The sequence below is a fragment of the Talpa europaea genome (genome assembly GCF_964194135.1).
Source record: "Talpa europaea genome assembly, chromosome: 6".
Lineage (NCBI taxonomy): Eukaryota > Metazoa > Chordata > Mammalia > Eulipotyphla > Talpidae > Talpa > Talpa europaea.
Window position 1 is genome coordinate 54,456,165 of NC_140072.1, and position 15,187 is coordinate 54,471,351.

The 15,187-nt window shown below is 46.5% G+C and overlaps 1 protein-coding gene across 1 annotated transcript in view; it reads right to left on the minus strand.

The window, feature by feature from the left end:
- Positions 1 to 15,187, minus strand: part of TET3 (tet methylcytosine dioxygenase 3) — a gene marked incomplete at both ends in the record, with an annotated part of 87,910 nt that overhangs the window by 25,160 nt on the left and 47,563 nt on the right. The window contains one exon of the mRNA XM_084235202.1: positions 11,095 to 13,225. Within this exon, the coding sequence (XP_084091328.1) occupies positions 11,095 to 13,225 (2,131 nt within the window). The remainder of the gene's footprint in view (positions 1 to 11,094; positions 13,226 to 15,187) is intronic.

Below are 15,187 nucleotides of genomic sequence, written 5' to 3' on the forward strand. Positions count from 1 at the left end.
AATCTAAAAAACTCCAAATTAATATAGGTAAAGGCAGAGAAAGGAGTTCTCAGGAAGATGCAATCCAAGTCTTGGCTACTCTATCCCAGGAGTTAATAAGAAAAAAGACATTAAGACCCCATAGCAAGTCAACCTGGAAACCGCATGGCTGAGTTTCTCTGCAAGACCACAGATGCAGTTCAAAATAAAAGTCACTTTCCCTGTTACAGTTTACAAGGCAGATGGGGGGGTCTTCCAGAAGGACTGTTCTTTTCAAGCATCCCTTCCCCTGATTATATGTCTGTACAGGCAGAGGCTGTATGGAAAGAAACTGGACATCACAAGCAAGTATGCTTAGTTATAAAACTAGTGTACATTGAGATTTTGTTAAGTATCGGCATTTGACCCCATTCACTATCTTTCTTAAAAGTCATTTTTTAAATTAGTGATCATTCATCTAAAGCAAGCCCTACCTGTGCACCTGCCTTTCTTCCTTGGGGTCTAACTTCTGGCTCATTTTTACCAACAAGAGCTGTGATCCCTTATGTTTCACATGATTCTTATTCCCTTTCCTCTTTTTACATCCCTGATGATTTTTCCATTATATGTAAAGATTATAAGCATATGATAAAAAATGAGATCTTTTTATCACATAGTGAGCAGCAGTAGCATCCCAGTAGAGGCTCTGAATCCCCCCCATGTCCCCCTCCTTCCCCCTTTCACTGTGTGTATTAGGCGTCTGTGCTCTGTCGTATTTTTCCAGCTTTACTAAGGAAAAACCGACAAATAAAAATCATATATATTTAAGGTATGCTACTTGCCATTTTGATATACATATACATTGTGAAACACTGACCACAATCAAGTTAATTAACATATCACTTCACACTGTCACGACTTTTTGTGCGTGGTGGTAATGTGAGGGGGAAAAGGATGTCCTACAGCTAATTCCACACAGGCTTTGGCGTGGGGTGGGGGTGGAGTCCACAAAGCCTGTATGGAATTAGCTGTAGGACATCCTTTTCCCCCTAACAGTAACACTTAAGGTCAACTTTCTTAGTGAAAAAAATTTAAAAGGAGTAGACATTTACAAATTTCATTATCCTAATTTATATAATTATTGTAAAATATGCCTGGTCTTTTGTCATCTTATGTTTTCCATGTTTGTGTTGTCATTCTTTTTAAACTTTTTTACGGAGTTTCTAGTTTCTGTAATTCCTCGCCTCTCCTCAGTTTGGAAAATCTAGTATCTTCTTAGTAATGTTAATGGTTGGAGAGAAAGAAGTCAGCACCCTTTCCTTCACTTTACTATCCAGCCAGTCTTATAAACATATGCCTCCCGCCCTCTATCGGAAGAGATATTTCATAAAAAGATAAAAGTACTTCGAGTAAATATATTACCTTTTGTTTTAGAAAAATAATTACTGTTATATTAAATTTAGTCTTTACTTCTGGAAATATCAGTGTTCAACTGCAGCCCCTTTGCCCATAACTTCTCCATTCTGTTGCTTTTTTGAGTCATCTCCAGAAAGGATGAGCTCTTACATATTTGGAAATGTTTTTATGAAGCCTATATAACTGAATGGCAGCTTTATTGGGTACAGAATTCTTAGGTCGACTTTTTAATCTCAGTGTTCTGACAATTGCAATACATTTATCTAACACAAAACTCATATCCAGATTCAAGAATGAACCCTTACCTTTTAGTAAGAAAAATGTCAATAGAAAAATGGGCAAATGGCTTGAATGGGGACTCGACAAAAGAGGACATATGAAAAAGTGCTCAATCTCATTAGTCATTATGGAAATGCAAATTAAGGCCACAGGAAAGAGTTTATACACCTCCACCTCCCACAATGGCAGAGAGACTGTTGTTGATACCATTTGCAGGTGAGGAATGCAGAGCACAGCAGGAGTTTTAAACTACTACAAGCACTAGGGCAAACGATTGTGCTTGCTAAAACTGAACACACCAGGTATCAGTCCCTGGTAAATAACCCCACCATGTGTACACGTACATACATGTAAGGAGACAAGAGAACATTGTATCATTGTATCGGGTTCATATGGTTCATGACAACCCCAAATTGAAAACAAGCCAAAAGACCATCAACAACTGAATGGATAAATAGGTGGATTTAGCATAAAATGCAGTCTTGGGGGAGGGAAAGGAGAGGATAAAACATTTTCATAACAGTTGCAAAATATTCCATTCCTGACTTGTCCGGCACCCTACAGTTGCATTCTAAGAGAAGTAATGTAAATTAGTTTTGAAAAGTGGTAAGGACTTGTCTGAGGGGGTCAGGTTTAAGTAACTGAGGGTGGCATGAGGGACTACCTAAGGAGCTGGCAAAAAGTCTTGATCTTGTGGTTCCACTGCATATGCCTTTTGTGAAATTAAGACTTACACCTATACGTGTATTTCATTAGAAGAATGGTTTTAAAAAGTATTTTCCCCAAAAGTTAAAAAAAAAAAAAGCTTAAAAAACCAAATTTGTGACCACCTTAATTTTCTGGTTAACATATTTTTTAATTTCATCCTTGAAGGATCATTATTTGTTGATTTTTATTCATTTCGTAAGTTTTTTCTATTCTATCTCTGACACTTGCTTTTGTTGAGCTTGCTCCAGATTCTTTCCTGGAACACCCATGAAGGTTCCAGACATACCGGCAGGACCCCCATCTCTCTTCTGCATCCCTAATCTCCACGCTTTCCCTGTTTTGGAGCCATCTTTCAAGCCTCTCTCTCTTCCTCACCATCTGCTTTTCTGTAGCTCTGATTCTGCTTCCACATCTCCTAGTGCAGCTGTAAATGCTCTGTGCAGTGGGAGATTTCTCCTGGAATTCAGCCTATAGTTATCATGGCTTCCTTGTAATTTTTTTCTAATACTTTCTTTCCTGGTTTCACCGTGAACATTTCATTCAACTGCCCTGAAGTATAAAACCAGTTCTTCAAACTCTTCTTGTATTTTTATGTAAATCTTTTTTGCACAGTCTATTAATCCCTCCATTTTTCACACAGAATTTGAATGGGCTGCAGGTTGGATTTTTTGTTCGTTTGCTTGTTAATCTTTCAAGAGAGAAAGTGTATCTCCACGGTTTCTCCCATATGGACATTTTTGACTGAATAGTTCTTTACTGTAGGAACTGTCCTATGCACTGCAGACACTCAGCAGCATCCTTGGCCTCTACCCACTAGATGCCAGTAGCACCGCACTACTGTGGCACATGCACTCAGACATTGCCAAATGTGCCCCGGGAGGAGAGAGGTAAAACAGCCCCCGGGATGAAAGCTAGGGTAGAGTCTCCTGGTCTCTACGTACCCGGACACTGCTCCATTTCCCCTTAGAAGCAAGCTAGAAAAGCGAATGTTGTGCAGAGGTTTCAATTGTTAGTTCCAAAGTTCAGCAGCCTGAGGGTGGCGGGAGGAACTGGGGGCTGGTTGTGGACAGCTGCAAACTGAGAGATTTCATTTCTATGCATTGTTTGTCAGGGCCAATGCCTCTGAATTTGGGTATATGTTTGTGTGTTGGGGGCTGGGTTGTGCTGTCCTGCTGCTAGGATTTCGGTTTATTTCCTCATATGGGAGTGAACTGGTCACTCTGATAAGACACATAAGTTAAAATAACCCCCCACAGGTCTGCACAAGTTTTGTTTGGTGGCTCTGCAAATATTTTTCTCGGCACAATAGCCTTTGTTTGGTGCTGTTGGCCCTGAGCTACAAAGCTGGCTCCTAGGATATAGCTTCCCATCTCTCCAGGCAACCATCCTCACCCCAGACCTTACCCCCATCAGAAACTGGAGCAGAAAGGGAAAAGGGGGCCTGCTTGCATTCCCCACTTTCCAGAGAGCATGCCTTCTAGATGGGTGGTCTCTCTCCAATCTCTCCACGTTGTGGGGTCTCTGAGCCTTCACTATTGTTCTTCCCAACACTGGGAGTTGTATACGCATGTCACCCTTTATTTTAATTCAAATTGACCTTAAACTGGCACAGAGCCCTTGGAATTCATGGCTTAAGATTGGGGCTATTTCCAAATCTCAGTTGATGAAATATTCTCTTCTGTTTTTGTTTCTTTTGGTTCCTTTCGCCAGGTTTCAGGAAAGGAGTATTTTGCTAACTTGCTGTCACCATTTCTCTTTTTTAGTCTCAGTGTTAGATTCCTTCCTTCTCCATAGAGATATAAAGTGACATGGTGAGGAAACAGCTCAGCTCTCCTTAGAGAAAAAAACCTATTCTATGCCTTGCTTTGAGAAGTGAAGCTTTTCTCTCCTAAAATATATAGTAGAAAGCTCTGGGCGAGACCTCAGGAGAGCAAAATCCAATTTTTGAGAAAATGCTGGTTATGTGGCTCTAGGTACTTTTCTTCGCTCTATGCACTTAATTTTATACTCATTGAAAGGGAAAAAATATGCTCTATTCCACTTCTGCAGTATGCTGGGAAGAGAAGGAAATGTATCCTTTTGCTTTCAGCAAAAGATACCAAACACAAGAAACCACTCATTTCTGCCTAACCCTACTAGGGATTCTTAATTTCTGAATGAAACTTCCAGCTCACCCCCCCTTACAGAGACCAGGGGGGTCTGGCAGTTAGGGACAAGCCCCCCTCCACCCCCCACCCCATAAGGCCTTTCTTCTCTTTACAACACTGGCAGAGAGAAGGTGTTAGGGAGAAAAGGTGTCAAGGCTACCCAGAGGTTTCATTGTACCCCTCTTCTTTTTCCAGACAGCCCTACATAATGCCTCAGTTTCCCAGGTAATTTTAGTGGACTTAAAGCTGTCCAGCTTAAGCCTGTAACTAGTTAGATTTCACTTCCTCGACAGGCAATAACGGGGTGCTAGGAAGTGGCAAATTCATGCAGAGGGCAGGTAAACGTCCCAGCCCTACATTGGATCAGGTAAGCCAGGAACTTGTTTTGAATAAAATCAGGTCAGTTGCCTCTCAGGTCATGCTGGACCTGCTGGTAGTAGATAAAAATCCCTTTGCAGCCTTTATAACACCATACACAGTCACTGATGACCAAGATGAAAGGTAAGGAGAGCATGCCTAAACCAGTCTGTAAAGTTTAAAGAAAGAATAAAAAACTAAAGAACTAAATAAAAGAACTAAAAAACATGTACTTATCATATGCTCAGCACCAGTCTAGCTGCTTTAGAAATACAACATTCAGTCCCTGAAGGAACATGGGATTTATCTGAAAAGACTAGTGTACATATATATATAACAGCAAATCAGGTAAGAGAAAGAAGAGTCCATCATTACATCTTTGTTACAGATGCTGCTGTCAGTCCTTGGTGCCCTCCCAATGTCCCAGACTGCCTGCTGGTTCTTTAACCCTCTCCTCAATCCCTTTCACCAGGCCAGCCTAGCCTCCTGGTTGGGAGTTTCTGTCCTAAATGTTAGCATTCTCCACTCTCCAGCCTCTACTCCACCCACACATGCAGCCCGGTGAGACGGCCGTAACTGCACTCTGGGCTATCCACAGCTTGCTGCAGAACCACCACTGCCCAGATACAACCGGATGCACACCTCCAGGCCTCTCCAAAGTTCAAACTTGCTCTTCTCCCACGATTTTGAACATTGGTAAATGGCTCGACCGTCTGCCCAATCACCCAGCCTGGCACCTCAGCAGTCACCTGTGACTGCTCCTTCTCCCCAACTCCTACATCCAACCAGTCACTGAACCAGGCAGTTCTTTTTCTTATTTTGTCCTTACCTCCACCCCCCACCCCCCCAACACACACATACTCCCTTCTCCTTCCTCCTACTCAATGTCATTCTCTTAGTTCAAGCACCCATTATTTCTTGCCTGAACTCTGTCTGAGCTTGCAAACTGGTTTCTCTGCCTTCGGTATCACCCTCTCTTCCCCTGAAACTCTCCGCTCCAGCCACACCCAATCTCTCATCTAACATACCAGTCACACCAGAACTACTTGTATTTCCCCATGTTTTCTCATCTCCACATCTTCATGTGGCTTTTCATCTCTATGATCTTTATGTCCCTTTGCCTGAAGCACTCTGCCTTCTCTCTAATCATCTATTAAACTCCTACTTATCCTTTAAAACTCAGATCAGACACCACCTCCTCTAAGGAAGTTCATTCTGATACCCCCCTACCCAGAGTCAGATTTCCCACCTTTATATTGGTGCCCAAATATCCTACTATCTAAGAAAGTATTTAAAGGGCCTCCCTGGTGGCGCAAGGGGTTGAGCAATGTACTATGAAGCAATCAGAAGCCTCTGCAGCACGAGTTCGATCCCCAGCTGGCCAGGGAGCTGCCCACATGGCGCAGCAGACCTCTCCTACCTCGCCCGCTGCTCCCCTCAGCAGTGTATTTCATCAGTCTGCCTGTTCTGTTCCCCACTCTGTCTCTGGTGAATCCTCTCACCCCACCCCCACCCCCGCATCTCTGGCCTATACCCCAGCTCTTGTATGCATAAATAAATAAATCTTAAAAAATAAGTATTTAAAAACATGAAGTTCCTCTTTGTTGCAAACAGAATGCGGCGGCAGGGGTGGGGGGACACATTCACATAAAGACCATAGAATTAGACTTTACACGACTGTAAATAGAGTAACTTGTGTCCCCAGTCAGAACGGCAGTCCACACTGAGGCAGGGCAACACCCCTTCTTCACCCAGACTGTTGTCGTGCTCAGGCAAAGATGTCTTTCTCATGTTAGCCTTTGGCTACAAAGTTAGGGCAGGATGACCAACGGGATGAAAATGCAGCACTTCTAAGAAGGCAACCCCTAAAATCTGTTTCCTAATCTGCTTTTGCTATAATTTAATGTCTCCAGCTGCCTGCGGGCTGTTCCTCAGAGACATCAGGATAAGACATGAAAGATAACACAGACCTGTTTCCTTATCTATGAAAGGATGAATAGATGATCTCAAAGGATGCTTTTCCCCTAAAAAGTCATCTGGACTCATTCTGTCTGAAACTCGTTCTCATGAATTTCCCAGTTTCTGAGACTAGATGAAAGACATACAGGGCCTAGCCAACAGTCACTGCACCTCACTGTCCTGTCTTGGACAATGGCATTATACTTAGGGAGTGGTTAGGGGGTTCTCCAGTGTGTGCCTCAAAATATTAGAAATATATCAATATGCTCTTCCTCCAACAAGTCAGTACAGAACTTCAAGTTGTGCTAACTTTTCTCAAACCTGTACATAAACTACCTTGTGGAGTGAGGCACTGCTAATCATGTCCTCTAAATTTACTTTCAAGCTTTCAAGGGATGCCATTAATTCCAGTATTTAAGGAATCAGAGAACAAGTCCTTATGAATTCCATCCATTCCATTAGAAACCAAAAGCCTTTACACAAAAGTAAAACAATATTCTTGGTTTTGGGGTTTTGGCTATCCAGGAGGCTCATACTAACCAAAACTTCTTATCTGGCAAAAAATCACCAGAGTTTTAACATTAGGTTTCTTTTGCTAAGTTATAAGACTTTCTTAGGCTTTTATAAAGTTGTTCCCATAATTTGTTATCAATTGTTCATTATGTGTACATAATAACATTACCAAATTTTGCTGTCACTTCTACAGGAAATTGTTTTTTTTTTTTTTTTTTTTAAAGATTTATTTATGGACCTCCCCGGTGGCACAGAGGTTGAGCGCTGTGTTGCGAAGCTGCCCACGGCCTCTGTGGCGCCGGTTCGATCCCCGGCTGCTCCCCGGCCACCGGAGGAGGGTCCCGCATGGCGCGCAGACCTCTCCTGCCGCCCGCTGCTCCCCTCAGCAGTGTACTTCGGTCCTTCTGCCTGCTCTGCTCCCCGCTCTGGCTCTGGTGAATTCTCTCACCCTCTCGCGCTTCTGACTGTACCCAGTGCATGTATAAACAAATAAATAAAACATGCCTCTATAAAAAAGAAAAAAATAGAGGAACTTTCCTTTAAAAAAAAAAAAAAGATTCATTTATGTATACAAAAACTGGGTAACAGGCCAGAGGTTCGGGGGGTGAGAGGATTCACCAGAGACAGAGTGGGGAACAGAACAGGTAGACTGACAAATACACTGCTGAGGGGAGCAGCAGGAGAGACGGGAGAGGTCTGCTGGGCCATGTGGGTAGCTCCCTGGCCACCGGAGATCAAACCCGGGGATCAAACTCGTGCTGCAGTAGCTGCTGATAGCTTCATAGCGCTGTGCTTAACCCCTTGTGCCACCAGGGAGGCCCTCTACAGGAAATTCTTCCCTATATTGACCTACAATCTGCACCTCTCTACCTTTCACTGTTGAGGGGATGAGTTTCCCTCTGGAATATGAGGCAGTTCTCAACTGACATTAATCCCAGAGTGAGTGACCTTTATTCCTAACCCTTGTCCTGAGACCACATTCACAAATTCTGACACACCAGCTGATAGAAGAAACCACTGTCCAGACATGGGGTGCCCAGTGACTTCTGGAAAACAGGAGGGTCTTCCCAGCATGAAGCCCCATACCTCCAGAAACCGTTTCCAAGCAAATACCTTCTTCTTTGGCCCTACTCACTCCCAATACTTCTACTTTAGTTAGGACTCATTTCTCAACTAAAAGATTTCAATTACAGTCTGCCATGCTAGTTAAGGGTCCAAATCTCACTTCCAGCATTTGCTAGCTTTATAACCAGAATAAATTACTTAACCCAACTCTAACGCTTTCTTCATCATTAAAATGGAACTACTGACAGTGCTCAACTCATACCAATGTTATGAGGATTAAATGAGCTGGTGACTGTAAAGCACTTGGCACAGTGCCTGGGATAGAGCAAGTGTTTCATAAATACAACTACCACTATTGTTGTTGTTGTTATTGTTGTTACTATTACTGCAATAGCTTCCTTACTGGTGTCCTGCAAAGTTATCATCCTTTACCAATCCATCTTTTAAGCAAGTTCTAAGATGCACTTTCTAAAATATTTCTAGACTGTAAAATACAAATCTTTATAGAAAATTCAGAAAACATGAGAGAAGTCATTCATAGTCTGACAACAGCTGCTGGTGTTCTAGTAGGTTTTTTTGTTTTAACTATTTGTACTATGTGTATCTGCTATTTTCACCTAAGTCTTGTCCCATAATTTATCACTTACCATAGCTAGGTTTGGTTTCTAATTCTTTGTTTAGCATTAGACACAAATAAAATATAAACTGGAGCAAATGACTGACAGTGGCGGGAAGTTCCACCCCTTCTCACTTGCCCACTGCCCCTACCCTAAAAAGTCATCCCGACTCATTCTGGCAGCAGTTGAAGCAGTTGCCAGCGGTGCCACAGCTGGCTCCTCTGATGCTTACTGCACTGCCTGCACCTTGGCTCACCAGCTCCAAGCTAAGACTTGTCCCCTCTGGTGGGGGCTCTTCTGACCTGAGGTACGCAGGACAGAGGGCTGGGGCACCCCTGTGCTACAGATAGAAGACAAGAGTGAAAAAAACTGGAAAGGAGGCCTGACAAGACTAAAACCTGACTCACACAAGGAGGTGGGGGTTGAGGGGAATGAGGTTGGACCCTTAGGCACCAGTGCCTTATCACAAGGCATAAGACCCAAACAGGATAGATTGCCATAGGGAGTGGGGCATAGACCTGAAGGTAAAGACCTGTTTGTGGATGATATAATCATAAGATTTCCACATGCTCAATGTGGTTTTCTGTCAGCATCTGAAATGCACATCTTTCACAGATCATTCCATAAATGTAGCAGAAACCAGAGCCTCAAGGAGCTTACCAATGCCTTGGTCACCTTCCATGAGAAAGCAGACCCCCGCGAGCAGTCTGCATAGGCCAGGTCCTGCTTTCATTACAGAAATGGACCCAATTCCTCAGTGCTTTTATTCACCCACAGCCTCAGTCACCACCCAAGTGCTAACTAGGTCCAAACCTCTTACTCAGTCTGCTCTGATCTTAGCCTCTTCAAGCTCAGTTCACCCAAACAGAACTCATCACCTCTACTTTAGGTCTGTTCTCAGCAAACACCACCCTCAAGGTGTTAGGGGGAAATGATGTCCTGAGTTAATCCCATACAGGCTTTGTGGACCCCACCCCCACTCCAGACTAAAGCCATCAAGACTCTGGGAAAGACAAATCCCATCACCACCAAGGGAGGGTGGCTGGGACCTGAGGGTGGAGTTGGGCAGCCAGGTTGGATATAAAAACCAAACACGTGGGCCTTGGGCTCTCTGGCTCGCGATCGCTGGCCTCCTGGCTTCACGGCTCCTGGCTGGCGGCCAACTCTGAGAGCGCCATTTTGGGATTCCTGATTGGCGGATCGGGTAGGACTCATTTAAAACTTGGTCTCCCACTTTTCTCCCAGAGCTGTACATTCCCTCATTTCCCCTTCCCTTGTAAATAAACCTTTTATTAACCTTTCACGTGTGCCTGCAGTAGAGCATTGGTAAGTCCTTTTAAGCACGCGGGTGAGGACCCACAGTCAGGCACCCCGTTTTGTATCGGGGTTGCTCTACAACAAAGGCAGAAGCCTAAGTTGTCCTCACTGCCATATGCCTTCCTCCCTCAAACCCACTCACTCTCAGTCCAGGCCCTTGTTATTCCTTGCCTGGCTCATGACAACACCTTTCCTACAGGCTTCCCCAACATCTCTCTTCCTAGCACATGCCAGGAAAGCCTTCAGAAGCATGAGGGAAGGTTCTTCAGAAGCACAAGGTCATTAGCTCACTATTGCCCACAAGATCAAGTCAAACTCCTTTGTTGACTCTGCAGGGTCTCGACCCCACTTGTCTCCAAGCCACCTTCTGCTCATCCCACATGCACCCCACCCGATTATTCCCTCCAGACCCAAAGCAGTCCAAGCAAGTCCCACCCTCTCAGAGCCACCAAGGTGCCCTCTTCCCAGCTTGTCACCTTTCCATCTGGTATCTCTGCAAGCACAAGCACTACCTCCCACAGGAAGGCCCCCATGAAGCCTTCACCTCACTTAGTGCAACAAAGCGCCAGTCAGTGACATGCCACACACAACATGGCATCCCAAGCAGTTTCCTCCAATGTCTTTCCCACTGGCCTGTGAGCTCATTTGTGTCCCCAGGCCCCAGTGAGGTGGTTGGCACACAGTCAATGTTTGCACAAAGACAGAGCCTAGAAACCCAAGCCTGCCTTTGCCCTCCCCTGCCACCCAGGCAGACTTACCGACACAATCGCAGGTGGGGAACTCAGCCTGGGCTCTCTTGGCAGGTGTGTCCAGCAGACTCTTGGTGGGTGTATCCAGGTACTTGAGAGGTGACTCCAGGAAGCCACTGAGTGTGGGTGTGAGTGGGTTCTCAGCCTTGGTGGGTGTGGCCTCCTGGCCTCCCTCCTCTGAATGGAAGCAGGTGGTTGAGAGCACAGTCACAGCCCCCGAAGACTCAATCTTGATTTGCTTAGGGGAGCGGGTGGCAAAAGGGCTCTCAGGGGCTGGGAGACAAGTTGGCTGGTTCTCAGAGTCCTGAATGGGCACAGATGGAGGGCCAGGAAGTCCAAAGCTGTCCCCAAATTCAGCCTCAAACTGTCGGATGAGCTCTTCCAACTTGTCATCGGCAGGGGGAAGAGGGCCGGTGGAGCCTGGCTGCAGAGTTGCCATGGGGCTGGGGGACCTCATTTCCTGAGTAGGGGGCAGCAGGCTGTCCCCGGAGGGACTAGGTGCAAATAGCGCAAGAGAAGGTTCTGGGGGCAGGGGGACAGCAGGGGCTTGTGAGGCGGGGGGGAGGGGAGCAGGTGGGTGTGCCTGTGCATCCTCAGAGGCTGGAGGCCTCAGCCCTTCCAGGACAATCTGCCGCAGCGGCAGGAAGAGAGGCTGTGTTTCCCGTGGCCTGGACTTCTTGATCTGAATGGGCTTCCGGACACTAGGCTTAATCCCAGGGGTGGCTTTCTCAGTTCCCAAGGGACCTCCAGATGGCACCAGGGGTTTCTTCTTCTTCTCCTTGGGTGGTCTGTCTGGAGGCCGTGGGGCAGGTGAGCTTGATGGTGCCCACCAGCCAGGAGCAGGAGGGTCCGAGGGAGGGGGAAAGGAGGCGTCATGAGCCTGTTCCAGGAAGAGACTGCGCTTATGGTGGAGGTGCTGCTGCAGGGCGGTCTGGGCCTTCTGGTGGGCGCTGGGTTCTGGGGCTGGTGTGGGAGCCTCCCTCTGGAGAACTGGAGATGGGGATGGAGAGGAAGAGGGCGCCTCCACCTTGATCTTGGGCTTTGTGGGTAGGGCCTCTGGCCGCTTAAATACTGACTGGATGTAATCACTGGCACTGCCCAATAACTGCTCCAGTTCAGCCATAGGGTCAGGGCTTGGGCGAGGCATGGACCAAGAGCTCCGGGGAGTTGCTGGTGGGGTGTCTGTGCCCCAGGCTTCAGGAAACTCTGTTCTAGGAGTGGCTGGAGGGAAGGCAGGACTCTCAGGAGCAAAGGAGGGGTGCTCTTCAGGGGGAGCCACAGGCCAGGAGGGGGGCCGGAGGTAGGACTGGGGAGATCTAAAAGGAGCAGGAGGGGACAAGGCCTCGGGAAGGGGGCAAGAAGCCTGGGAGGTGGAGTGAGAAGGCTGGGGGAGGGCAGAGGAGAGCTGTGTGAGTGCCTCAATGGCGATGGCGGTCTGCAGGCTGATGTTTTTTTCCTTGGCGATACTCAGGGCACTCTGAGACAGGGGCAGGCCCTCTGAGGGAGGTATCTGGGGGACATCATTGCTGAGGAGAGGCCTGGGACTTGGTGCTGGGAGGCCAGCCTCACCAGGAGGCAGAGTGGCTGGGAGTCTGGGCTGCTCCTGCCCTCCCTCCACAACCACAGACTTGATCTTCCCCTCCAGCCACTCGAGGTAGTCAGGGCACTCTGGGCCATCGCAGTTGCAGTTGGGTGGTTTCATGCCATGCCGTGCAAGGGCCAGGGCTGTCTGCAGCGTGTCAAGGTCTTCGCTGCCTGCAGAGCAGCCCTCGGGCCCTGGCCGGGGTCCCCTGCTGTTGTTTCCAGCCTCGCGACTCATCTCACGATTGAAGGTTTCATAGAGCCGGGTGCTAAGGGCCCCATAGGAGGACACAGCTTCGGCCACAGCCGAAAAGGCCACCAGATCGTGGGCATCTTCCAGGCGAGCAGTGTGAGCAGGGCCCGGGGCAGCGTCCCAGTCGGGCTTCTGGTCTACTCGCCAAGGACCTCCAGCCCTCAGCAGACTGGGTCCAGCGGGTTCTCTAGCACCATTGACCGGCGCCCCTGAGGTGCTTAGCTGCCGTGCGTCCCCATGGTACACTGGCCCTGAGTCCATCTGACCTGGAACAGGTCCATCAACTGGGCTGAGCTCTGAGCCTGTCTGGAGAGAGGAGAGAGGGAGGGAGGGAGGGAGGGAGGGAGGGAGAGAGAGATGGGGGGGAGGGGGAGAGAGAGAGAGAGAGAGAGAAAGAGAGAGAGAGAGAAGGAGGGAGAGGAGGAGAGAGGGAGGGAGGGAAGGAGGGAAAGAGAGAAAGAGGGGTGGGGAAAGAGATGGGGATGGGGGGAGGGAGAAGATGAGCCATGATATTTTAGAGTATCCGCCCTGCTTCACACCACTCAGACGCACACCTTTAACCCCGCTTTTCTTGCACCCCTGTCTCTGACACAGCTTCCCAGTTCTTCTTTCCCAGCCAGCTTCATCTCACGATGAATGGAAATGGAAAGCAGATTTTTAAGAGCTCCTGAGGCAGAACTCTGAATGTTGCTAATACCTTTCTGGAGTCTCAGATCACTCATGCTGACAGGGTGCCCCGAAACCAAACATTTGTTAAAGACACACAACTATGCAGATTTTGTTTTTGTCAGGAGGAAAAAAAGTTAATCAGGCACACTATATAACAAAGCGTGCATATGGTGGGGACAGGAACAAGAAGCTCTGATTAACAATTTCAGCCTGGCTATCAGCATTGCTTCTCAATGGGAAGAAACCCGCGGTTCTTTTTTCTGTCTGTTCCTGTTCTCACTTAAGCCGGGCTGAGCTCAGAGAGCTGGCAACAAGATGACATTTGCACTTCCAGTTGCAAGCCTGAGGGAAACACTGATGATCTGACACAGCATGTACTTAGCCCCTTGCTGAGCTAATCATGCCAATGACCATGAGCTGCTGCTTGGAATAAGAGCCAGGCCTCTCCCCAAGTCCAAGAATCACCACCACACACTTGATGTCCACCAAAGCCCACAGGAGGGGTGGGCACAGAGTAAGGGGACCAGGTGGGTCCCATCCCAGCAAGTTAAAAGCTTACCCCAAAACGCAATTTAGTTTGCAAAATTCATCCTTCCATAAAAGAATGCTCTTCCTTGCAGCAGTATGTCAATGAAAACACATAGAAGGAATGACAGATTAGGAAAGTCATCAGTGGATGCCACGATTAGCAGGTGAAAGCTTGATAAGGCACAAGACAGATATCTCAAAACAATTCAAAAATTACTCAATTACAAAGTTATCAGCAAGATTGGGACAAACCATCATCATGTGCTTCTTGATCTAATACATCAAGAATATATAACATCACTCACATAAAATTCCAATCAAAATGTGTAACCTGATCCCACGCCTAGTACCTACCCCCAAAATGCAAAAACACCAGTGCAAAAGGATATATGTATGCCTATGTTAACTGCAGCAGTATTTATAACAGCAAAGTCATGGACACAACCAAAGTGACAGGTGAGTAAGAAGATGTAGTATATATACACAATGGAATACTACACAGCTATAAAAAAGTTGAAACCTCACCAATTGTGACAACATGAATGGAACTGAAAAAGGCTATGCTAAATGAAATAAGTCACGAGAAATTAACTAACTAATTAACTAATACCAGATGAGCTCCCTCATAAGTGGATTATAGAGAAAGTAAATGAGAAAAAAAAAAAACTAAACCAAAACAAATCTTATAGACAGAAGCTGTCAGAGGGGGAGAGGGAGTGGACTCAATGGACTATGATGGAGCGCCACAGGGCTTTGGGGTGGATGTGGTGTTGTAACAAACATCAGCATAACACCGATCCCCCCAATGATACACAATGTTGTAAACCATTGGTTACCTCAATAAAAATAGTTTCTTCTTAACTTAGAATGAGGTACTGTCTATGGTTATACAAAAGAATGCCCCAGTACTTAGGACACCCACTCACTGAAGTAGTTAGAGGTGGAAGGACACAGTATCTCCAACTTAATCTCACAAAGTTCAGGGGAAAATTACCTAATATATAAAGGCAGAGAAACTCTTAAAGTGAATACGGCAAAATGTAAATAATTTAGGTATAGGGGAGACCAGTT